Source organism: Pongo pygmaeus, chromosome 2 (assembly GCF_028885625.2).
Source record: "Pongo pygmaeus isolate AG05252 chromosome 2, NHGRI_mPonPyg2-v2.0_pri, whole genome shotgun sequence".
Lineage (NCBI taxonomy): Eukaryota > Metazoa > Chordata > Mammalia > Primates > Hominidae > Pongo > Pongo pygmaeus.
Window position 1 is genome coordinate 108,512,726 of NC_085930.1, and position 26,786 is coordinate 108,539,511.

A 26,786-nucleotide genomic window follows, 5' to 3' on the forward strand; every position below is an offset into this window, starting at 1 on the left:
TTTGTAATAAATTCATACCCCTTAGCCCCTAGCAACCACTGATTTGCCTTCTATCACCATAGTTTTGCCTTTAAAATATTTTTAAAATAAAAACAATTTAAAGCCAGGTATGAATATAGCCCTCACTATTTTTGTTGCATTAAAACAAATTTCTCAAGTATAGACCCCATCTTCAAAAAAGCCTAAAGTTACTTCCTACAAGAATGTGGTTGTGTAGAAGGGATGGAGTAGAAGTGTTAAGTTGCTAGGAATTGAGGAGTTGATGACCAAAAAACTTACTTCTCGACTTGGAGCAGCTTTTCATGAGGAGCAACTTGCTGTGATTTGTTTTGTTTTGTTTTTTCCCTATCTACTTTTAGGGCCTAGCACTGAGCAGGCCTAGAAAATTTGATATATTATTTGATGGATAACTGGAGATCATCTATAAGAGCAAAGCAGAATATAGTGGAATGAGGATTAATGCTTCATTGCCCCAAATTTTCTAGCTAGTTTTGTTCCCATCCTCCTCTTTCTTCCTTAGCAATAGCTCTTAGCAGTAGGGCTAACTTCTACTGTAAGGAAGGAATATGGTTCATGAAAAGGAAAGTACTTTGACCTACAGTCTCTCGCCCTTTCAGGAAGAACCATCTGCTTTTTTTTCTTCCACCCACCCACACAATGTGCTTTGGAGCCAGGCTTCTTAAAACCTCCAACTCAGCATTCTTGGTTCCTCAACTTAGTTTTTCACATCCCTGAATTCTTAGAAGGTCTTGAAAAGATCTAGCCCAGTCCAAGGTCATTTTGGTAACAAATTCTGTTCATTCTGTAGATATTGGCGACCCCTTGTGCATCTAGCTCTGTGTGCCCTTATCTCTTGCTCTCCAAGGACTCACCATCTGGAAGGGATTCAAACATGTAAACCAGGGGCTACAAATTGATGGCCTGGGGGCTTGGCCTAGTTCCATTTTGTATGTTTTGAAGAAACCTAAATTACAAAGTATTTGATAGAGCTTGCACCCTCTAATTCAACAAAGACCCTCTTCCCTATGTTGCCTTTCATATTTGGGTTTGCAACACTTTCCAGTGTAATAAGTAAAGCAAAAGATGTAGGTATAAGAATTGCAATATAAGCTTCTACAGGCAAGACAAGAGAAAGAGGAGGACAAAATATTCTCCTGGTGCCTGAGGTCTGTGGGACATCATTAACAAAACCCCGAGTTTGGCCCTGGAGCAGAAGTATAGCTCTGTTATTAATTACCAATAACCCCACAATGTTTATTTTTATATTTAAAATGGTGTCTCCCACCATCTCTGAAATGACGACTTGCTAAGTGATCCACTATCTGGAAAGACGCAATTCAGAGTTAATCCTTCAATATCTGATTTATAACTAGAGATCACCTACAAGAGCAAGCAGAATATAGTCTAATGAGGATTAAATTCTTGATTACTCCAAATTTTCTAGCTTGGGTTTTGTTCGAAGCCTCCTTTTCCTCCCTTGGCAATAGCTGTTAGCAGTAGGGCCAACTTCTACTGTAAGGAAGGAATGCAGAAAGTGCTCTGCCCCACAATCTCTTTCCCTTTCAGGAAGAACCATCTGTTTTTTTTTTTTTTTTTCCATCCACCCACAAAATGTGCTTTGGAGCCAAGCTTCTCAAAACCCATCTTAGCATTCTTGGTGCCTCAACTTAGTTTTTCATATCCCTTAATTTTTGGCATATTCATCTTAAGATCACTGGCTGGTCCCAACATTGACACTGTCTTGTTGTCAATAATGACCATCTTAGTTGATGTAACGCCTTCCATAATGACTGTCCTTGTTCTTGTAACTTCATTATGATGCCCAAACACCTTTTATAATGGCTGTCCTCATTGACTTAACACCTTCCACATCAGTACCTTTTACTGCAGTCACCCTTGTGTATGTATCTTCTACCATGACTATCCTTGTTGATATAGTATCTTCTATAATGGCCTTCCTCATCGACATAACACCTTTCAAAGGTAACCAAATTCTGATGTAGGTTATTTTGGAGAATGGTCTGTAATGGACATCCTCATTGACATAACACCTCCTGGAGGCTGCCCTGGGCCCTCTGGGTGAGGAAGGCATGTGTCTGGCCCCAAAGATCTCCTGGAGTGTGCCGCGTTGTGTTGCTGATCTGTTTATCCTGGGCTGCCTGGTTTGCTGTGGAATCACGTTATTGACCTGGCTTGTGGTCGCTTGCAAGGGCTTCATTCAGAAACCTGTTTGCCATCTCAGGCTGTGTGGTTTGCTCTCCCATCCCCCACTTTAAGATTGCTGGACACAACAATAGCAACAACAAAAATGGTGTTAATCCCTAGTCCCTAAAACAGAAGGTTTAAACTGAGGGATGTATTCCTGGTTGGCTGCCCTGGCCCCTGGGATGGCAATACACCCACACTCCCCAGTCAAGTCCCCTGAGTGATCAAGAGGTTGGGGCTTTGCAGTTAAGAAAAAAGTAGATCTGGGCCGGGCACGGTGGCTCACGCCTGTAATCCCAGCACTTTGGGAGGCTGAGGTGGGCGGATCACGAGGTCAGGAGATAGAGACCATCCTGGCTAACACGGTGAAACCCCATCTCTACTAAAAATACAAAAAATTAGCCGGGCGTGGTGGCAGGCACCTGTAGTCCCAGCTACTCAGGAGGCTGAGGCAGGAGAATGACATGAGCCCAGGAGGCGGAGCTTGCAGTGAGCAGAGATTGCACCACTGCACTGAGACTCCATCTCAAAAAAAAAAAAAAAAAAAAAAGAAAGAAAGAAAGAAGTAGATCTAAGGCCTCAAAAACATGGATTTCTCCCCTTGCTCAGTGGGGAAGCTGACATCCCAAATGGTCACTTCCTCTCACACCTTGGCTGCCGTGGGTGGGTGCTGCAATCTGTCCTTCCAGGGCAGCAAGAAAGGAGCAAGGAGTGAGTCAGCTGGTGGTCATCCTTCAGACCACAGTGAAGCAGAGGATGGATTGCTGCCAAAGTATCGGAAGTAAAGGCAGTGACGGAGGTGGTGAGGACATCGGAGATGGAGGAGGAGCAGATGCTGTTCCTGATTGATTGCCCAGGGCTTGTGATTAATGAGGAAGAGTTTGGGGGACTCAGAGGCAAGATTATAGGCCAAGGAAGGGCCCACGCTAGGGAGAGACTCCTGTCTTGGAGGGCTGCTAGCCTCTTTCCTACCGACAGAATATTTTCTGGAGCCACTGCAGCCCCGTCACTAGTGTAAAGGGAAAGGTGGACAGTCAGAGTGGTGTTTAGGACAGAAAACTCCAGCACTCCTCTCTGCTGCTGGTGTTGAATGGTACAAGCTGAAATGCATCTCTAACCACTGCTCTTCTCTAGCTGGGCTTCAGGGCAAACACTTGGTCCCAGGCTGTCCAGCTTGTGACCTTAGAGGAGCAGAAGGTGCATGGGCCTTCGAATCAGGCAGGCCTGAGTTTGAAGCTCAGCTGTGTGTCTTCCCAGCGTGAATTTAAACAGTTTACCTAAAGAAAATGTATAGAAAGTGCCTGGCACATGATAGAGGCTGAACAAATGGCAGCTGCTAAATTATTGCCATCATTCCTAGACGCCCTCTCCCACCTGCCTTCAGCCTTCGCCAGTGCCTACACAGCCTGCCTCTTCTGGATTCTGGATTTTAAAGCCAGGCTCCCCACTGGATTGCTCTTTGATCTCTGGTTTTTGTCTGGGGCTCTTGCTCAGCCCATAGGTCTAGGTGAGATGACCAGCCATAACCTCTCTTGGCCATATCATCACCTTCTCTCTGACCCACTGATTTGCCTCCCTCCTGTCACCTTCCAGTATCTGGACGTTAAAGTTTTACAGTAATTCCAATGTTTTAGAAATCCTTGTTGATATAATATTTTCATAAAGGCTGGCTTATCTATATAACACCTTCCATCTGGTAATTCAGCTCAGAAGGGGAGGCTCAGCATCCCAAACAATACTTTGTATTTGTCCAAACTTCTTTCCTTGAGCAGCTCGGCAGGTCCTACAAAAACCACCCCATCTTTCCCTGCCTGGTACCCCATCTAGTTAAGAGTTCTGTATTGGTTTTCTTCTTTAAAAAAGCATATATTTTTTTTTCTTTTTTTAGACGGAGTTTCACTCTTGTTGCCCAGGCTGGAGTGCAATGGCTCAATCTCAGCTCACTGCAACCTCCACCTCCTGGGTTCAAGCGATTCTCCTGCCTCAGCCTCTCGAGTAGCTGGGATTACAGGCATGCGCCACCACGCCCAGCTAATTTTGTATTTTTAGAAGAGATGGGGTTTCTCCATGTTGGTCAGGCTGGTCTCGAACTCCTGACTTTAGGTGATCCACCGCCTCGGCCTCCCAAAGTGCTGGGATTACAGGCATGAGCCACCACGTCCAGCCAAGAGTTCTGTATTGGTTTTCTATTGCTGCATACAAATTGCCAGAAACTTGGTGTCATAAAACAACACCTGTTAGCTCACAGTTCTGTAGGTCGGAAGTCCAGAAATGTACAGTACGGGTGGGTTCTCTGCGCAAGGTCTCAAAAGGCTAAGATCAAGACGTTGACCAGGCTACATTCTCAACAGGAGCTTGTGGTGCTCTTCTAAGCATGTTGGTTGTAGCAGAATTCAGTTCCTGTGGCTGCAGGTCTGATGTCTCCCTTTCCTTGCTGGCTTTCAACCAACACTGCTCTCAGCTTTCAGAGACCACCTACATTCCTTGTTATGTGGACCCCTCCATCTTCAATACTAGCTACAGAGACTCTCCCTTATGTTGAATTCCTTTCACACGTCGACTCCTTTTCTCCAGGAAAAACCCAGCCTCTTTTAAGAGTTCAACTGATTAGGCCAGAACCACGCAGGATAGTCTTTCTTTCCTAAAGTTAATAGTACTGTTCAACATGGCCTAATCAGGCAAGTAATATCCCATCCCTCCCACACTCAAGTGGAAGAGATTCTACAAGGATATAAGTCACTGGAGGGCATCTTAGAATTCTGCCTGCCCCTGGGGCCGTGGCACAGAGGCTCTGCCCCCTCTGTCGGAATGGTAATGATCATGGCCATCACTCTTTGAGGGCCTGCCACGTGCCTGGCTTTGCACATGTGGTCTCATTCCAATGCTTGTAAAAGCCCTGCACAGTTGATGTTTTTAGCCAAATGCTGCAGATGAGAAACTTGTGGTTCAGAGAGGTCAGGTGGCTTCTAGTGGCCAAGCCAAGTGACTGAAGTGATGAGGCACACAAGACAGGGAGTATTACACATGTGAGGTCAGGTGACGGGGCTGCAGAACAGGTCTCTGTCTTAATAGAACCTCCTCTCCTGCTGCCTTTTGCTCCTCCCCCATGAGTGGATTTTCAAAGCTGCAGGCTGAACTAACCTAGAGCTGAACATTTTGGTAGTGAAGTGTTTCCCTTCTACCACCCCACCCCGTCTCTAGTGTTATCCTTTGAGGGATGACAAATGGTAAGGTAGAAATAGCCGGATATAACCTTCTGGAAAAGTTCATTTTAAACTGAACTTTATTTTTAGTTTAAGCAGCTTATGTTCAGACAAGTAAGAAAGTTTTCTTTCATATGGCTCTTTTTTTTTTGAGACGGAGTCTCGCTGTGTCACCAGGCTGTAGTGCAGTGGTGTGATCACGGCTCACTGCAACCTCTGCCTCCCGGGCTCAAGTGATTCTCCTGCCTCAGCCTCCCAAGTAGCTGGGATTACAGGCATGAGCCACCACGCCTGGCTAATTTTTGTAGTTTTTTAAGTAGAGACAGAGTTTTACCGTGTTGGCCAGGCTGGTCTCGAACTCCTGACCTCAGATGATCCGCCAGCCCTGGCCTCCCAAAGTGCTGGGATTACAGGCCTGAGCCACCACACCCAGCCTTACATGGCTCTTAATAGCCAAAAAAATGCAGTCCTGTCAGAACATTTCTCGCAGGCCTGCCCCCAGCAGTGTCCCTTATTCAGTGCGTGGTCTACAGAAACCAAAGTAAGGTCTCTGAATGCAGTGGTCAATGGGCTGCATTATGTGCTAACCAGCTTTTCACTTATCAGGGAAATCCTTATTTTTCATGACCTTTTGCCATCTTTTGAGTTTTCTAGTCATTGACATAATTTTCGTTTAAACAAGTTTCTCTCCCTCCCTTCCATAGTAATCCAGGGGATTACCGTGAATATATATGAATTTGAGGCCATGTAGTTTTAGTCAATTTTTGGTTGGCATCCAAATTCGTAATTAGCAATTAATTCTCACCTACATTATGCTAAATGAAATAAGCCAGATACAAAAGGGCAAGTACTGTCTGATTCCACTTAGATTAGTAGTCAAATTCATAGAGACAAAGTAGGATGCTGGTTACCAGGGTTGAGAGGAGAGATGGGAGTTATTATTTAATGGATACAGGGTTTCTCTTTAGGATAATGAAAACATTCCAGAGGTGGATGGTGGTAATGGTTGCACAACAGTGTGAATGTGCTTAATGCTTCTGAACTACACACTTTAAAATGGTTAAAATGATAAAGTTTGTGTATGCATATTTTACTATAATAAAAAAGCAAAAAGAAATGTTTGCAGGGTTTATTTATAGGTGCTTTTTTCTCTTTTCTATTTTATTGAGTTGGGTTTTTTTTTTTACCACAATAAAAAAAGATTTTTTTTAAAGAAGTGAAGCATAGGCCAGGCACGATGGCATGCACCTGTCATCCCAGCATTTGGGGAGGCTAAAGCTTGAGCCTAGGAGTTCAAGACCAACCTGGGCAACATAGGAAGACCCCCGTCTCTACAAAAATAAAAACAAAAAACTTAGCCAGGCATGGTGTCATGCGCTGGTGGTCCCAGCTACTCAGGAGGCTGAGGTGGGAGGATTGCTTGAGCCCGGGAGGTCAAGGCTGCAGTGAGCTGTGATTGTGCCATTGCACTCCAGCCTGAGCAACAAAACGAGACCCTGTCACTGAAAGAAAAAAAAATGAAGCATACCTTCCAATTCTATGGCTAGCTTTGTAAATGTACTATTGGTTTCTAATGCTAGACTCTGTCTCTGCTAAAAAGGAAGCCTTGACACACTAGGAGGCTCCTTCCCTTACAAGGCCCAGGGACAACACTTGTAAGCAACTCCCCCGAGCATAACTCACTGCACTTAGGGTTCACATCATGAGGAAGGACCAACAGGTTTTTCTCCTCAATTTTCAGAGTTGTGCAAACAACAATTTGTTGTAACAAGAACTGTGAAGCCCTGCAAGGACCTAGTACCTTGAGGGCAGAGACTTTGAATCATGTGTGGATGAGACCTTATGCCCAGGACCTTACAGGCACAAAGAGCAACTCAGAAGGGGTTTGGTATATGCCCAGAAGGATGGCGGGAGAGGAGCTTCTCAGCATCCAAGAAAGTTTCACATAGCTAGCAATGGTTATTCTGAGTTTTAAGAACTGTTTTATTGTGTCTGGATACAGCCTCAAGCCTGTAATCCCAGCACTTTGGGAGGCCAAGGCAGGAAGATCACTTGAGCCCGGGAGTTCAAGACCAGCCTGAGCAACATAGTGATACCCTGTCTCTACAAAAATTAAAAAATTAGTCAGGCATGGTGGCATGCACTGGTGGTCCCAGCTACCCAGGAGACTGAGGTGGGAGGATTGCTTGAGTCTGGGAAGCCAAAGCTGCAGTGAGCCAAGATCACACCACTGCTCTGCAGCCTGGGTGACAGAATGAGACTATATCTCAAAAAAAAAAAAAAAAAGTTGTTTTATTGAGACTTAAGTACACAAATCTTAAGCGTATAGCTGGATAATTTTTAGGTGTGTGTGTGTCGTATTGTATGTGTGTGGGTGTGTGTGTGTGTGTCTTGTTACCAAGATTTGGAACATTCTAGTACTGCAGAATTTTCTCTCTTGCCCCTTTCTAATCACCTGCCTACTTTCCTCACCCCAGGTTCACTATTCTGACTTCTACAAGCACAGACTGGTTTTGTCTTCTTGAACTTGATATAAATAGGATTTATATCAAGTCTTTTGTGTGTGGATTCTTGTTTAACCACCCCCCTGCTGACTTTTTGTCAGAAGAACTTGAACAACTATTTAATCTCTGATGGCAAGGTTGGACCATTTGAATGAGGTACTCTGGGGGGAATACTAAAGACACTGGAAATTCAGTAACTTCTAAACATTTAGCAGATGAGGGAGGGGGGCTGTGGGCCTTTGCGTGTGTGTCCCTGAGTGTACATACAGATGGGTTTTTTAATCTACTCCTTTGATTCTTCTCCAGCCATCCTTGTGATCCTCAGTGACTTTCATGGTCCTCGTGACTCACACTTCAAGGTCTAACAAAATAAATCTTGTTAACATTTCATAAAATGTTAATGTGATTTAAAGTAGCCTTGTGGCATTTTAGCATCTTGCATGAATTATTTACAGTGGTCATAAGCTGAGTTATATTTGTTATTTAATTCTGCAATTCCCATGTTCAGTCTGTTATTATGCAGCTTTCTGACCTCTGTGGTCCTCTTGGAAACCATTCCTCCACCGATATGGTGTGATTCAATCTGGAATTAAATGTTAACATCCATGTTTTGGATTGACAAGGAGCCTTAAGATGGCCTCAGTCTCAGAGGGGTTTATACGCAGATGTGTCCGTTTGCTGCAGACTGTGATCTAGACTGTGACCCAGACAGGGCCACCTCTCTCATATGGCATGTGTCTTTGATCATAAAAGGGAAAAATGCAACAGAAGAGTTTGGATGGTTCTATGCAAACCTGTCACCACTTTAGAAAAATGATTCAAAGCATAAGCTCTGCAGACAGTGAACTGCTAGCATTGCTTTTGAGGAATGGTTCAGTTACTTTAAAAAATAAATAACTTGGCTAGGCACAGTGTCTCACCCCTGTAATCCCAGCACTTTGGGAGGCCGAGGCAGGTGGATCACCTGAGGTCAGGAGTTCCAGACCAGTCTGGCCAATATGGTGAAACCCTGTTCTACTAAAAGTACAAAAATTAGCCAGGCATGGTGGCGGGCACCTGTAATCCCAGCTACTCAGAAGGCTGAGGCAGGAGAATCGCTTGAACCTGGAAGGCAGAGATTGTGGTGAGCCGAGATTGCACCATTGCACTCCAGCCTGGGCAACAAGAGCAAGACTCTGTCTCAAAAAAGTAAAATAAATAAAAGAAACAACTTGCATCATCACATATCATTTTCTTTCTTAAGGACCTTGGGAATTAAGAGTAGGGAGTGAATGAATGTACAAAACAGTCCCATATTGATAAACTGTTCCAACAAGTTGGATTGACTAAGCGTGCACATGGTTCTTTTTAACGTTGCTATTGGAACTTAATTTTACTGTCTTCTGTAATTAATCTAAGAGCTGTGGGAATAGTAAACTATTTTAATGGGAACTATGTGTCTCTTTCACTGAGGGGGTGGGACCCTGATATCTCTCGAGCCCTGAGGTCACTGGATGTAAGTCTGGAAGTTGGAGCCCAGCCTTGTTCATCTTTGTATGCCAGCACCTGGCATGACAGTAACTCATGGCAAAATGATCTTGAGAGAGATCAGAGTCGGCCTTCATCAACATTTTGCAGCAAGTTGTCTCTGCACTTCCCACCTGCACTGTGCATGCCCTTGTCCTACTCCCTCGGGCTTTCTTCCCTGCCCTGACTTCCCAGTGCAGTCCTGTGTCCCAGGCCCACTGCAGGTGGGAGGTTGTGCTTGATCACTCCCCAGGTCCTTTCTTGATAACTAGGGTCTATGTCCAGTCCTTCCTGGGTGTTAACTGATCACTGCAGTGTTTAATGTAGTCCTTTCCTTTGGAGAGCCTATAATGGCAGAATGGCAGGCAAGTTCTTATAGCCACCTGTGGCACCGTATCTTCAGTTGGGAGGTGCACCTGCTGTTGGGGTTGGGGAATGGGATGGTCACCTGCCCTGCCACCCATCCCTTTCTCCAGACCTGCAACAGTAGCCTGAAAGCATTTCCTCAGCTTGGCCTGACTGTTGTACCTTGCCCCAGCTTCTTTCTAGGAGAGTCTGGTAAGCAGCCATCATTTCACATCCCTTTACTTCTCAGAGGGAGAATGAGAGATTTGCCCTGCTGTCTTGACAGGCCCTTTCCTGAAACCAGCCATGGGAATAAGGTGAAAGGAGTGGGGTGGGGAAGGGGAATTGGCAGGTCTTGGCACATCCTACTTGACTTCCAAACCAGTGGATGAAAGGCTTTACAGCTCAGATACCCAGAAGGACATGTGGGGGTCTCTTTTAGGAAGAAGCATTTCCTGCCAAGCCCAAGCAGAAGCCTGGTTGAAATTGACTCAAACTTGCATTGGATTTTCCCATGAGTCTCACTGACAGCTGTCTAGAGAAGTGAGTCCTGCAGGCCAGGGCTTCTATAGCATGCTTTTCTGCTAAAACTTGGCACTGGCCTTTCATTCCCAGTGCTTTGTTCTAGAATCATGGCTGCTTTTCTTTTGCCACCAACTCGGCCACATTAACCTCCCATGCCCACACCCCCCGGGCAGACGTCATGAAGCTGTGGAGCCATCAGCAGTGGAACCATACCAGTTCCCTTTCTTAGAACCTTACACCCGGCACTGCCAAAAAAGAACAATACAAAAGAACAACCACTCCCCAAACATGTCAAATTCTGTGGAATTTAAATCTTAAGCTTAAATTCCAACTATACTTTCAAATTACTTTGACATGAAGGAGGATTTGCAGTAATGCAGTGTGCTTGTTGGACCATTTAAAACAAATATGTTTTCCTTTCGATATCCTGGAGAGCCAGCAGCTTGGAAATGCTTTATTCTACCTTGATTGACTTTGTTGGTAAGAACAACCCACCATCATCAGAAAGTTCCTGGTTGTGTGTGGAATTCTTCGGGCGGGACTAGCTCTGCTAAATAGTCATTTATCATGCCCTGGGCACTGGTGTCAGAGCTGGGGCACAAAACTTGTCTCTAACTCTTATTAATCATATATGCCTGGGCACATTACTTAACCTGCCCAAGCCTCAGTTTCTTCATCTGTACAATGGGGATTAATATTAGAACCTACTTTATGGAGTGGTTGTGGGAATTTATAAATATTTATAAACATATGCAGGGAGGCTGCCTCATATTAAGGAGTCATTAAATGTTTGTTGTTATTACTATTTAGACAGGCCTGGTGTCTAGATTCCAAAGGTTTTTCTCCCATCCAAGAGAGAATGATTAGCCCTTGAAATGGCAATTCATGTTCTAGTTCTTTCTTATGTGAAGGTGGAAATGAACTATTTCCAGGTAGGCAGATCAGTGGTCTTCCTGTTGTTGGCAAGACTTACACCTCAATTTACCAGTCTGTAAATGGAGCCGGCCAAGTCAATGACACATAGATTTTGAGTGTCTAAACCAGATATCTCTCTATGCCTTTAGGCCTCACTGCCTCAGGTCCACTAGACTAGGAAGACTCCAAGTTTGGCGATGTGACTGTCTGGCACCCCCACCCCTCCCACAGCAGGCACTGTTAGAATGAATTCTGTTGGAGGTGACCCCCCACTTCTTGGAATCAGCCAACAACTGCATTCATTTAATAAGAATGGCAGTTTCTGTCACCTCCAGGGTAGACAAAAAAAGAAAAAGAAACAGAGAGAGAGAAAAGGAAGGAAGAAAGAAAGAAGGAAGGAAGGAGGAAAGAAAGAAAGAAAAGAAAAAGAAAGAAGGAAGGAAGGAAAGGAAGAAAGAAAGAAAGAAAGAACAGAGAGAAAGAAAGAAAGAGAAAGAAAGAAAGAAAAAGAATGACAGCAGTTCCTCCTTTTCTGCTAGGTAACTTGACCAGCCTTGGCAGCTTCTATGAGGGCAGCTCAGTGTGGTACCCTGGGTGGGTGGAGACTGCAGAGGTGCCAGGGTTGAACCAGAATGTCCCAGCTGCCTCCTGAGCTCAGCAAACTTGGAGAAGTGAGGTCACTTCTCCGGTCTCAGTGAGGGTGCTGGAGTCAAATGAGTCAACACTTAGAAGGGCCTATTAATAGCCAATGATCAGGGCCAGGGCCATGGCTAGGTGAGGTAGATAAGGTGTGCAGAATTTAAGGAGGCACTCATACTTGCCTCCTTAAGTGGCACCTCCCTGACAGTGAGTGCCTCCTTAAGGTTTGCCTCTTCAGTGCCTTGCCTGCCTTACCTAGTCCCCACCCAGCCAGCCAGGACTGTAGGCTTTAGACTCAGAGCCAAACTGCTGCTATAGTTGTCTGCTTAACAACCTTCAATGGTGCCCCATCACTGCTAGTAGTAGTTGTAATTTGCTATCATTGATAATATCAACAATACTAACAGCCAATATTGATTGACTACCTGGCATCATTCTAAGCACTTTGTAGGTATTAACTCATTTAGGCCTTACAGGAATTTCATTATTATCCTGTTTGCAGATGAGGAAAGTGAGGCACCAAGAAGCTAAGGAATTTGCCCAAGGAAGCACATCTGGGTGAGTGGTAGAGCCAGGAATTGACCCTAGATAGTTTGATTCTAGAATCTGTACTCTTCACCACCACACCAAGCTGCTAAGGTGTGCTGGTCCCAGTGGGTGAAGCCCAAACTCCATGGCCAACAACCAAGCCCTTTCCCGCTTCTCCAGCCTCCTCTACCTACCCAAACAAAACTCTGGCCAAATCAAACTCCCCAGAGTGGCTCCAAGGAAGCCGTGATTTTCATATCTTGGCATCTTTGCACCTGCTGTTCCTTCCATCTGTCCTTCCTGACAGTCATCTCACAGTTCCTGGTTGGCACACTCATATCCATTCTTTAAGACCCATCTTAAGTCATACCCCTTCTGTGAAGCCCTGCTTGACCACCACCCCGAGATGGTTGATAGCAGACCCTCAATGTCTTCAGAGTACCTTGAACTTCTCTGGTGTCCTAAAATTACTATCTGGGTCTAATGAACAGATAGACAGGCAAATGTTCATTCAATGTATGTGAATTCAACACTTGCTCCCTGCAGGGAATAAAGGTTGGGAGAAATCATTTCAATGGTGTGTGTGTCCCCTTGGGGTGGATATGAGGTAGGGTATAAACTTGCCAATCTGCTGGACATCCTGGGGCTCTCATGGTGTGCACATCCACAGTTTAATGAAATATATTTTGCAAACCTGGCCCCTAAAAGCATATCACGACTTATCTGATGCTCAGTCTGAAAAGCAGGGATCTGCTCCATGGATGGAGGAAACACCAGCTGCTGGACTTGTTGAGAATGGAATGTTGGTCTGCAATGTGACCTCTTCCTAAGAGAGGACAGGGCTATTTTGGCCATAAGTGGAACCTGACTCACATGCAAGCCGTGATTGAGCAGCCACAAACTTCTTGGTTTCTGAGTCTGCCTCCCTTGGCATCCTGGGCACCCTCCAGGGCACCATGCATCTTAATTTGTATCTCCTGGTGCCTAAGCTGAGCCAGCCCTGGCTGGGAGCTGCTCAGTCCATCTTCCTTGGACAGAGAAGGTGAATGAGAGCCGAGTCCCACAGGCAACCACACCCAGAACTGAGGCAACTTGTTCCAATTCGTCTACAAATTTTAGACGGGTTGCCAGTTATTTCGCCAGTCCTTTAAACTGTATTTGACAGATCTGGGAGAAAAATGACTTCCTGTTGTTTATCACGTGGAATTCCCTCCGCTACATTAGTTTCCCTTACAAGAATCGAGAATTGCAAAGAAATAGGATGGCAGGGAGAAGAAATAACAGAGATGTGTGATATGGTGATTAATGAATGGTGAATCATGAATGATGATTAAAACAAATGGAAATTCTTCCCCCAACCCTGCCTGCCCAAGAAGGAGCTGGTGAGGCATATACTCACAAAGGTGTCCTAATAAGGAGAGGTCAGGAGGCAGGAGAGCTGAAGAAAAGAGCTGTGTGTGACTCAGGAGCCCAAGCCTGTGCCTTGTAAGCTTTTCCAAATGCCCTAAGCCCAGGAGCCCACGCACTGCTCTAGTGAAAGCTTGGATGCCTTTCAGCCCGTAAGGCCTCAAAGTCACACCAGAATCTGGAGCATTTCTAAGTTTCTCTGAACCTGGGTAATGATTTTCTGAAACATTAGACCAATGAAATACCAAATTCCTGGGGAGGCAAAAGAAAGAGATGTGATCCAAGCATTTGTGATCAAATGAGCTGACAAGTTACTCTACTTAAGCAGTGGGGATTTTACCACTGTTTTTATTGCAGCGAAGTAAGTGCCTCCGGAGTGGCAGAATTGGTGGGGATCAGGAGAGAGTCTACATTTCAAGTATGTACAAGGTGTTGAATCATTATCTTCTTGCTCCTATTCACCCCTTCTAGCTAACTTATTTATCAATTAGGATGAGGGGGACCATTAAAAATGACAGCCATGTGAGTGATGTGTCCTTGGCTATGACCCTAGAAAAGAGCCTATAATATAAGTCATCTCCTCCTGATGGAAAGGTAGCTAAATTCAGCTTAGCCTATCATGTGTCTTTAGCTTAGTTGTTTCCTCTGAACTATGAGCTGGACACCAGGTGGGGGATTACTCAAGCCCAAATTCTCTGGTCTGGTACACCAAAGAATAGTTACAAACTACAGCTGGACAGTAGAACGTGCTGGGTTGATCATCTCAGCCAGGGCAAAGAAACATATTAAGATGTTAAACATCTACCAGGAGTGAGTCATTTAACCCTCATAAGATTTCATCTTTCTTGATTGCAAAATGAGTTTGCGTGAAAGACCATAAATAAAAAATAGAAACAACAGAAGTAGCATTAGTAATTCATGAAGGAAGGACTGGTATATTCAACGCTTAGAGTTGGAACAGTGGGCTCTCCATATGGAAAAAAAAAGATGAAAGTGAATCCCTACTTCTCACCATGGACCAAAAAAAAAAAAAATCCCTACGTCTCAGCATAGACCAGCACAGATTCCCAGAGCCCTTGTTACACCTACTAGGGCTTAGAACTTTATCACAGACCATTTGTAGGCCCTTAGTCTAGGCTATTAATTCCCTAAGGGCAGGGACTCTGGCTGTTTTTATCATTAAGTCATTTGCACCAAGTGTGTCCCTAGAATAGATTATGAACCCAGAAAATGTTTGTCAAATGAATACATCATTTCCAAAATTCTTTAAAAAATGAATTTCTAGGCCAGGCGCAGTGGCTCACACCTGTAATCCCAGCACTTTGGGAGGCCAAGGTGGGCAAATCACTTGAGGCCAGGAGTTCAAGACCAGCCCAGCCAACATGGTGAAACCCCCTCTTTACTACAAAATACAAAAATTAGCCAGGCGTGGTGGCACACCTGTAGTCCCAGCTTCTCGGGAGACTGAGGCACGAGAATCACTTGAGTCCCAAAGGCAGAGGTTGCCAAGATCACGCCATTGTACTCCAGCCTGGGCAACAGAGGGAAACTGTCTCAAAAAAAAAAAAAAAAAAAATTCTAAAAGAGATTATACATTTTTCTGGCTGGGCACAATGGCTCACACCTGTAATCCCAGCACTTTGGGAGGCCGAGGTGGTTGGATCACCTGAGGTCAGGAGTTCAAGACCAGCTTGGCCAACATGGTGAAACCCCATCTCTACTAAAAATACAAAAATTAGCTGAGCATGGTGGCACATGCCTTTAGTCCCAGCTAGTCGGGAGGCTGAGGCAGGAGACTAGCTTGAGCCCAGGAGGCGGAGGTTGCAGTGAGCCAAGGTTGCACCACCGCACTCCAGCCTGGGCAACAGAGTGAGATTCTGTCTCAAAAAAAAAGTAGAGATTATACATTTTCCTTTGACTGTCATTATAAAAGAATACCTTGCCATATACCCAGAATTATTTTGGATACTAACCTGGCCAAACAACAGAGAAGAACTGAGTGGAGAGATTTTGGTGAGATCAGCTTTGGTCTTCTCTGAATCTAAGTTAAAGAGATTTAAAATATTACATATACCTAGGCTCCCCCCAAAATATTATTAAACCATATTTTAACAGTGGTAATGATTATTCTTTTATTAATTTATTACATGCCTACTTTGTGTAAAAACATGATCTTTTGAATACTTTTTTTCTTTTTATTAAGGTATAGCTTACATAAAATAAACATCATCAATTTTAAGTGTACAGTTTGATGAATTTTGGCACTTGTATACAAGGTGTAATCACTGCTATAGTCAAGATACAAAACAGTCCCCTCACCCTGCACAGTCTGCTTGGCCCCCTGGAACTCCATCCCCTCTCTCCATCTCTAGCCTCAGGCAATGCAACTCTGCTTAGTGTCTAGCACTGATTTAAAATAATGATCATAGGGGCAGGAATTTTTAAATAAAGGATAAAAAAGCTGACAGAAGGGGAAATGGGAATAAGAAAGAAATTGGTAACATAGCTAGGCGGGCTGTAGCCTCAGATTGGACTCAGCTTCACTTGCTGGTGAATTAGCCCAACTTGGAGAGACTGAGTGCTCCAAGAATTTTTTTTTTTACAAATAACACAGTTAGATGTTTTCATGATTACAGAAAAAGAACACAAGAGTTGTAATATACAGCTCAGATATAAACCTGGCAAATGGGTTTCTGAACATAGATCTGGATTCATTTTTAATCTGACATCTTGAAGAACCCCTCAGCCTCAGAAGATTCTAAATGGCCACACTGCTTGAAAACCAAGCATTCGAGCAAATAAAACTTCTGCCTCTGAGAATGTATTCTCTCTCAAGCTATTAATTAAAAGATACATAGTCCCTTGTTCTTGCCAGGATTTATTAGCCGAAAGTAAAATACGGGAATGGTAGTATGTCTATGAGAAATTAAATGCGGTGAAGACAAGAACACAGGGACTAATAGTTTTATATGGAGTTGTTTTGGGGCTTAAAACGTTTTGTCTCCTCGTGGGGATCAGGCACTGCCTTGGTCCTGGGGCTACCACTAAAAAATACAGGCAAGTTCCTGCTGCCTCCTGTACGAGCTCACGGACATCAAGCACAGGGTTCAGGAGGACTGAGGTGGCGGGGGGAGGGGAGCACTTTAGGTGGGCTGGTCAGGGAAGGCCACTCTGAAAATGTGACCTTAGTGCTGAGACCGGGATGACAACAAGGAGCCAGCTTTTTCTAGAGAAAGCACTTTTGGTGTCAGGACCAGCATGTGCAAAGGCCCTGAGGTGGGAAAGAGGTTGGTGTGTTCAAGAAAGAAGGCAAGGCTGGCCTGAACACAGTGACTGAGGTGGAGAGGGTTACACGCAGAGGCCAGAAAGACAAGAAGTTTTGCCCCAAAAATGGAAATCTAAGCACTCTTGCAGTCATAAAGCTGGCCATGACAGTGCCCTGGTGCCCAGAGAGATATGTCACTTCTGAGCAGTAGTTGGGAATTCTTCCAGTTACAAAGTCGCTTCCTACTTACTCAGGTAATGGTCATAGACTCAGAGCTGTCAGGGAGTGTAGAGTTATTCTAGCCCCACCCCTTCATTTTACAATGAAGGAACAGAGGCCCAAAGAGGGTAAAGTTCATACCTGAAAAACCAGTCTAAGTGAGGTCAAAAGGCAAATGATAAACTAGGGGAAATATTTACAGTTCATATCACAGGTTGGGAGATCAATTTCCATACTATGTAAGGAGCAGCTGGCCAGCGGGGCTGGAGCAGAGTAGGATGGAGAGAGAGGCACAAGAAGAGGGTGACAGAAATCCAAATGTGTGATCACATACAGCTGCTGAGCTGTGGGAATACAGCATGCTCACTCATGGCAGCTGGCAGAAGTACATCCAGTCTTGTGCAGGCTAGCAGTTATGGTAAAATTATAGCACATGGCTCGTCCAACACTGAAGAGGACTCAGATGTCATTCAACAGGTGCATGGATAAATAAATCATGGCCTATTCTGTCAATGGAATAGTACTCAGCAATAAAAAGGAGGAAACTACTGACCCATGCAGCAGCGTGGGTGAATCTCACAAGCATGCTGAGCAGAAGCAGCCAGCTACAAAAGAGAAAGTACTATAGGCTTCCATTTGCATGAAGGTCCAGAGCAGGACAAATTCACTGACAGTTTTCTAGAACTTGGAGTGGAGGTTGACTGCAGAGGGGCATTGAGGGAACTTTTGAGGGTGAGGAAAATATTTGTATATCTTGATTGTGGTGGTCACATGAGTGTATACATTTGTCAAAACTCTTAAAATGAGTGAGTCCTTTTTAATGTGTGTAAATTACTGTCAATAAGGTTGATTTTTTAAAAATAAATTTTTACAAGGAGGGAAAGAAGAATAGATGGGAAACAAAAGCTTCTGATCAGATTGCTATTCATTCACTAACTGCTTATCAAACACCATTTGTGCCAGCACGATAACAGATCCCGACCAGCTGTTTGTACCAGAACACGGTGCTACATGGACTGTGAGCCCCTAGGCTCCCTCCCTCCACAGGATTCACCTACAGACGATCCTCCCATCATCTGCTGTTCCCAGGCCATCAGCTGCCCAGAGACTCATAATCAGAATCCAAGATAGGGCAGGGGCAGTGTCAGCTAAGGAGAAAGTGGCTCTCCCTTCTTGGTCTAAGAGCACTTAATCGATCAAGCAAAGCAAATGGGAAGGAGATTGGGCTTGTTTGTGAACCAGAGCCCTACTCTGACATTTGTACAATTCTGTTTAATAACCAACCCCCACCTCACTTGCTTGATATTGTTTGCTCAGGTATTTTTACTAAACCCCAATCTGAGATAATAGCATTGTTTTGCTCTAACTTTCCAAGTTCATTGATACGATATGATTATATCTAATTTCTGCAAATGTTTTTCTAGCCCCCACTACCATACGTACATACGTATGTATGTATGTACGTACGTATGTATGTATGTATGTGCTGGGCATATAAAGCACCCAGGGCAAGGGACAGCAGCTCTTTGCAGATAAATGTGTCTCCCTATGATGGATGGTTTCTGTGTGTAGACTTTGTTCTACAGTCATGTTGAGAAAAGGTGTGGTGGTTACTCTGGTTGTTATTTAATACTGCTCAGATGGGATATCTAACAGCATACTGCTCAAGACATCTAGAATGCGGTATAGTGTTTTCAATTTGTAGAAAAATTAATGCAAACAAGAAACACATGTCAGTGACCAGCTGGCAGCATCGTGGTTCTTTTTCATTGCTAAGGTCGGAACTGTCATTTTGCACCATCCTTCTTCTCAGAAAAGGAGGGAAGGAACAAAGTTGTCAGAGAGGACATCCTCTCTGAACCAGATTGGGGTCGGGGACCACAGCAGTTTGCAGACCTAAATCATCCTGCTCACTTCAGTTTCCTTCCTTCCTTCAGAAGCTTTTGAGATTGCTCTGCCACGAGAAAGCAACATTACAGTTCTCATAAAGCTGGGGACCCCGACTCTGCTGGCAAAACCCTGTTACATCGTCATTTCTAAAAGACATATAACCATGTTGTCCATCAAGTCTGGAGAAAGAATAGTCTTTACCTTTAGCTGCCAGAGTCCTGAGAATCACTTTGTCATAGAGATCCAGAAAAATATTGGTAAGTAGACACTTGTGAGCTGTTTGACAATGTCTTTTAAATATCTCTACACCTCCCTGCCTGTCTTTCCCATGCTAAGTAGTCTCTACTGCTAGAGAGCTAAGATCTATTCTGAAACTCTACAGTTTTTTAATTTAGCTCTGATGTGGCTAGTTAGAGTTCTAAATGCATTACACAGCTTAATTTGTTTAATCTTTAAAACAGCCCTATGAGAAGTTCACAGAGGGAGGAACTTGCCTAAGTGAGCACAACTAGTAAGCAGCAGATCAGGAGAAGGACCCAGGTACTCTGGCTTTCAAGTCTTTGCACTTAGCCACTGTCCACATGGGCTCTTCAGGCAGCACTACAGAAGCCCACAAGCTACAGATTTTCAGGTCTGTGATGCTCATCCTGTGTGCTAAAAATATCTGGCTGATATGGAAGGCAAAAGAATCAGAAGGTTGAGGAAAGGCCGGGCGTGGTGGTTCACACCTGTAATCCCAGCACTGAGGAGGCTGAGGTAGGCGGATCCCCTGAGGTCAGGAGTTCAAGATCAACCTGGCCAACATGGTGAAACCATCTCTACTAAAAATACAAAAATTAGCTGGGCATCAAGACCAGCCTGGCCAACATGGTGAAACCCCGTCTCTACTAAAAATACAAAAATTAGCCAGGCGTGGTGGCAGATGCCTGTAATCCCAGCTATTTGGGAGGCTAAGGCAGGAAAATCACTTGAACTCGGGAGGCACAAGTTGCAGTGAACCCAGAGCACACCACTGCACTCCAGCCTGGGTAATAGAGCGAGACTACGTCTCAAAAAAAAAAAAAAAAAAAAAAGAAGTTGAGGAGATAAAGATAGAGCGATGGATCCATAAGACACAGTAGAAGAGACGGCTCCTTTGGAGAATGATGGAGTTGGGTTTGGCTTCAAGCTCCAGGGCTACTACTCATGTGACCTGATCACATGACTTTAAGCGAATTATTCAACTGCTTGATGCCTTAGTTTTCTAGTCTATAAAATAAGGATTATTGTACCAAACAAGAGAGTTATGAGGATGAAATAAAATAATGGATTGAAAAATGGATGACACATAATACTTAAACTATAGATATTTGGTTTTATTATTCATAATTTGAGCTTGGGATAGAAGATTGACATAGGAAATAATAATAATTAGGTAGGGAAACATGCATTTATAATTTCTCAATCATTTTAAGGGGGCCATGTCAAATAGGATGAATAGATGTATTAATAAGAATAAGAGCACTATTTGTCATCCAATCAAAGCCATACCTTAGGAAGGAAGGAATTCAAAAGTAAAAGGAGAAATTGAAGTACTAAAAATCAATTTTAAAAACTACATTTAATGACTAATACCAAGACCTGGTTCTCTGCAGACTAATTAAATAGACAAATCCCTGACTAGTCTCATGGAAAAAAGAGACAAAATACAAATATACAGCATTAAAGGTATAAAAATGGACTTAACAATATATACAGAGACTATTTCTAAAATTGTAAGAGACTCTGTATAATATTTTCATCATAAATGTGAAAATCCAAAGGAAGTGGATGATTTTCAAAGAAAATTTAATGGGCTAGATTGACTCATGGAAAGGTAGGAAAACTGAATAAATAAATAACCAAGGAGGGGATTGGAAAAAATGCCCGAGACAGGGGAGAACAGTTTGGGTTAGTTAGAGATGATTTTACAAGTAAGTTCTATAAAACTTCAAGGAGCAGTTAATTTCTATGATATTCAAACCATTCTAGAGGCAGGTTGGCAAACTTCTTTCAGATAAGGTCAGATAGTAGGTGTCTTAGGCCTGTGGGCCGGGAGGTTTCTGTCACATCACAGCTCCTCAACTCTGCTATTACAGAGTGAAACCTGCTGTAGACAATATACATAAACCACCTGGCAAATCAGTTAATGTGATGTTTTGCATTATCAGGTTAGAGAGGAAAAAACTACATATGATCATCTCAATAGATGATTTTAAATGTCTTTTTTTTTTTTTTAACAGAACACTATAGCTCCTCAACTCTGCTATTACAGAGTGAAATCTGCCATAGATGATACATAAACCACCTGGCTAATCAGTTAATGTGATGCTTTGCATTATTAGGTTAGAGGAAAAAAACTATATATGATCATCTCAATAGATGACTTTAGATGTCTTCGTCTTCTTTTTTTTTTTACAGAACAGTATGAACATAGATTTTAAATGTCTTTCATAAAACACTCTTAGTAAATCAGGAATGGAAGGATATTTTCTTAATTCAATAAAGAGCGTCTATCAAGAACTGATAGCAAATACCATATTTAACTATCAGATATGGCAGCATTACCAATGAAACAGGCAATAACATAAGGAGGCTTATTATGCATGCCCTTGGTCACCATTTTTCAGAATCTCTAATTAAATATATAGAGATTATCTTAATAAGTACATAAAGTATATGAAGCAAAATATAAAATTTTGTTGAAAGACAAAAGAGAAGACTTAAATAAATGGAAAGATATGCCATGTTCCTTGATAGAAAAAATAAGTATTTTTACAAAAAATTAGCCAGGCGTGGTGGCACATGCCGGTAGTCCCAGCTACTCGGGAGGCTGAGGTGGGAGAATCGCTCGAACCCAGGAGGCAGAGGTTGCAGTGAGCCTAGATCGTGCCATTGCACTCCAGCCTGGATGACAGAGTGAGACTTCGTCTCAAAAAAACTAAAAAAAAAAAAAAAAGAAAAACTAAGTATTTTTAAAATGTAGATTCTCCCCATATTAATTTTTCAATTTAAGTCAATTATAATTAAAATTTTAATGAACTTTTACAGAGCTAAAGAGAACGTTGATATATTTAAGAATGCAGTGGAATGGTGTGTTGCTACTAAGAGAATGAAGTAAGTTTGTGTGTTTGACATAGAAAGATGCCCAAAATAGTTTTGTTCCATTAAAAACAACGTAGCTTATAGTAGGACAATAGTTTATATAGTTTGATGCTACTCTATTAAATACACACATGTGCACATGCACACTTACATACATGCACACAAACATGCACACACAATCATACAGAACCCAAAGTATGGAGGGATAAACTCCAAAACTCCAAAATTCGAACTTTATACTACCCTATAGGGGATAGCAGAGGGGAACAGTTGACATTTTCTTCTTTCTACTTTTCTGTACTTCCCCGCCCCACCCCACCCCCCACCTATTTTTTTTCTGTCACCCAGGCTGGAGTGCAGTGGTGACCACACCTCACTGTAGCCTCAAACCTCCTGGACTCAGGTGATCCTCCCACCTCAGCCTCTGGGGTAGCTGGGCACACACCACCACACCCACTTGTCTTTTTGTTTGTTTTTAAAACAACTATACATTACTTTTATAATCAGTTAAACCAGTAAAGTGACTTCCACTTTGAAAAAGGAAAAATGTAACAAATGACACATTCCACAAGTCAAGCCTTTGAATGCATTCAGTCTCTCAATCCTAGGATGCCCACATGGCTTACTATGTAGTAAAAACCCATGCTCACAACTTTTGAAAATGATATGAAAATATCAATTTCTAAAATAATAAATCTAGACACTGAATCAGGTCCAGTGGTCCACCTGCCCTTCACTGCCTTTTCTGAACAATCATTCTGAAATCAGCATCAGATAAAATTTGACGTCTCCATTCTCATCTCTTCTTGAATAGTTCCATGAGAGCTAATGAAAGTTGGCTGAGCGTGGTGGCTCATGCCTGTAATCCCAGCACTCTGGGAGGCTGAGGCAGGTGGATCACCTGAGGTCAGGAGTTCAAGACCAGCCTGGCCAAAATAGTGAAACCCCGTCTCTACTAAAAATACAAAAAAAATTACCCAGGCATGGTGGCACATGCCTATAGTCCCAGCTACTTGGGAGGCTGAGGCAGGAGGATCACCTGAACCTGGGAGACAGGTTGCAGTGAGCCAAGATGGTGCCACTGCATTCCAGCTTGGGCGACAGAGCAAGACTCCATCTCCAAAAAGAAAAAAAAAAAGAGAGAGTTAATGAAAGTAGAAATCTGCTGGGGAAAATGAGTTGTGAATCACTTCAGAAATAATACTTCTCCATTCTCTGGACAGGAATCATTTTAGTTATTTAAAATGTTTGCACCGAACAGAGTACAGGAGAAGATTCCGAGGCATGCCGATCATTTTGACTACTCTTACCTGTGTGTTCATCCTAAAAAACAAAGCTCTTAGCATCAAATGAAAAATTGCTTTCATAACCTGCCTCTCACAGTGTCACATGGCTGGTGACAGAGCTGAGGCTGGGAGATGGGGCTTTTTGACTCCAGATTTTGCTATAGAATTAAATCAGAATCCCTGGGATGGCCCAGGCATGTGTAGTTTTTAAATGGCCTGCAGGTGAGTTGTAGGTAGAACCAGAGCTAAGAGTCACTGCCTTACTAGAGTTAAGTGTTCCCGTAAGAGTACAGAACGTAGCCAGAGCCAACTGATGTTGCCCTGGGCACACTGGAGGTGTGAGTGGAAAATCACTTGAGGTCAGCTTTTGAAAGAAAGAGGTGGCTTGATATAAACATTGAAGTTTCCATGAGCTCCTAAAATAGGAACTACCTTTAGCAACATGCAAAGTCTAATTTTAGTCACGTTAGTCACCATGTTATCTAACCCTGTGTTATTGGTTAGACAGCATAGCACATTGGCAAGAAAGGGTTGACCAAACACAGCCTGAGCTTTTGTCCTGGGATCTGGGATTGCCATGTACTTGCTGCAAGGGCCAGCCCAAGTCACCTGGATCCATAGCTGCTTTGCAAAAATCAGAGGTCTGGCTTGGATGACCTCAGAGATCCAAGACTGATCTGAAATTCTCCATAATTCTATTTTGAGTGGACAGTACTTTCAAATACCCCAATGGAACAGCAGTAAAGATTCACAAATTATTATTATGGAGGCCAGAGTCCATCACACCTTTCAGATGCCCCCTGCTCAAGACAACAAAACCTTAATGTTACATTGCCTACTTTCTGTTTCTTCCCTTCTTTCCTCTTGTTTCCTCTGATGATAATATTTCTTGCTTTGTTTTAAAAGGCTTAGGAAACAAATATATCAAAGGATATTATTAGCTGTTAGCCTTAAAAAAAGAAATTCAACTGCAGTGGTTATAAAATATCAGTATTAAGGCAGTGCAGGAAGAGAAATGGTGCCGCCAGATTCCAGCTGTCCAGAGGAGTTGCACGTTCAGAGTATATTTGCCATGTTGATGAATGTGTTGATGGGGAAACCAGTTTTAAAGGATGGATCTTGGCACTGTGCTCTACAAATTGTGAAATCGTGACTCTCTCAGTACAGGAGAAGTAGGAGATCCCAAAGCACAGACTCTGCTGCAAATGCCCTCCTTCTGGCTTCACCCACTGGACCCCAGGAACTTAATCTGGAAATCACAGTAATTAAGAGATGTCTCAAGTCTGGTGACCTGGAAGCAGAGCCTGAGACAGGATATTTTGTTTAAGTCAGTGATCAAGAAAGTGCTCTCAGAAGTGAGGAAAGCAGGATAGAGCAGGGCACGTAGCTGAATGCAGATGTGGTTTTAGCTGAAGAGTAGCCTCAGCCTGACCCCATGGGGAGCTCTGGAGTATGAATAGCATACCCAGGTTATGTCACTTGAAGCAAGGAGGTCAGACTTTTTAATTCCTGCCAGAGGCTATTACTGGCTGTAGACAGCACCTCTCCCTTGGGATGGGCATGAGGGGCTGCAACACCTCTCAGGCTTTTCCGGTTCAAGGCAGCTCCCCTGAGCTGAGGCACTTCCCCGAAGGAGGGTACATCTGTGAGCCATTGGCCACTAAGACTCACAGCAGTTGTGGCCTGGGTGCCCCTGCCTGGTAAAGGCCACCTTGGGGGAGCCCCAAAGAGTCTACTACAGGGGGCTGAGTGGTGGAGGAGGAGTGGTGTGGGGCCTTGGAGCATCTGTGATCAAAATTGCTTTTGTGACTGTTTTTCAGACTGTATGTCGGGTCCATGTCCTTTTGGGGAGGTTCAGCTTCAGCCCTCGACAACGTTGTTGCCTACTCTCAACAGAACTTTCATCTGGGATGTCAAAGCTCATAAGAGCATCGGTTTAGAGCTGCAGTTTTCCATCCCTCGCCTGAGGCAGATCGGTCCAGGTGAGAGCTGCCCAGACGGAGTCACTCACTCCATCAGCGGCCGAATCGATGCCACCGTGGTCAGGATCGGAACCTTCTGCAGCAATGGCACTGTGTCGCGGATCAAGATGCAAGAAGGAGTGAAAATGGCCTTACACCTACCATGGTTCCACCCCAGAAATGTCTCCGGCTTCAGCATTGCAAACCGCTCATCTATAAAACGTGAGCAAGCCCCTCCCCACTGTCTGATTAGGTTAAAACACACAAGATCATCATTGTTCTAGGTCAGAAATGGTCAAATGTCAGCAAATCTCTAATACTCGATCTAAAAACCATAAAGAAAGATCTTACTCTTCTATAAGTGACATGGGTCACTCATTCCTAGTGTGAACCCCCCTTCTCTATTAAACAAACAGGGGGTGATTCTCTTTGTCCTTTTTGCATGTGATATTTGTTTTCAAAAAAATGACAAGGGATTGATTCTACAGACCCACCTTGATTGCTTCATTTCTAACTTCTTTGTCTTCCATCTCTTTCGCGTTTTCTGTAAATGTATCAGTGATGTGCAGAGCTCACTCACACTGGCTCATAAAAGCTGTTTTTTGTTTTTGTTTTTGTTTGTTTTGAGAAAGAGTCTCAGTCTGTGGCCCAGGCTGGAGTGCAGTGGCACTGTCTTGGCTCACTGCAACCTCTACCTCCAGGTCCAAGCGATTCTCCTGCCTCAGCCTCCCAAGTAGCTGGGACTATAGGCGTGCGCCACCACACCCAGCTAACTTTTGTATTTTTAGTAGAGACGGGGTTTCACCATGTTGGCCAGGCTGGTCTCGAACTCCTGACCTCAGGTAATCCTCCTGCCTTGGCCTCCCAAAGTGCTGGGATTACAGGCATGAGCCACTGCACCTGGCAGAGAGCTGACTATTAAGTGTTCAGGCATTTTGTGAGCTGATGTGAAACAGATCCGTTACAAAAATAGAATTAAATTAACTTACAATTAAATAAATTATTTTTAAAACAAAGGTAATAAATACTCAAAACTCATCACTTCCTAATTATTTTACTGTTGCCTGTGCTCTCACGGTTATTTGTGTTGTCGTATCTGTATGGAGGGAATAATATAAAGGTGTGCTACTGCCCAACTCCACATTCAGTCACTTGGTGTTGGTAGCTTGAAATCAGCCGTGGTGGGATTATTTACATCCACTATGGAAGTGGGCAGATGCTATAAGTCAGGGCTTTCCCCTCCACCACTGGACCGGTTTTTAATA

At 43.6% G+C, this 26,786-nt stretch overlaps 1 protein-coding gene across 4 annotated transcripts in view; it reads left to right on the plus strand.

The window, feature by feature from the left end:
• Nucleotides 1-26,786, plus strand: part of CDCP1 (CUB domain containing protein 1) — a 62,486-nt gene that overhangs the window by 9,863 nt on the left and 25,837 nt on the right. For 2 of the 4 annotated variants that reach the window (XM_054482620.2, XM_054482619.2), the window contains exons 2-3: nucleotides 19,199-19,408; nucleotides 25,381-25,743. In XM_054482620.2, the coding sequence (XP_054338595.1) occupies nucleotides 19,315-19,408; nucleotides 25,381-25,743 (457 nt within the window). In that variant the 5' untranslated portion in view covers nucleotides 19,199-19,314. Of the gene's footprint in view, nucleotides 1-19,198; nucleotides 19,409-24,748; nucleotides 24,888-25,380; nucleotides 25,744-26,786 lie in introns of those variants that run through there. The other 2 variants (XM_063661974.1, XM_054482621.2) reach the window with 2 other exon arrangements.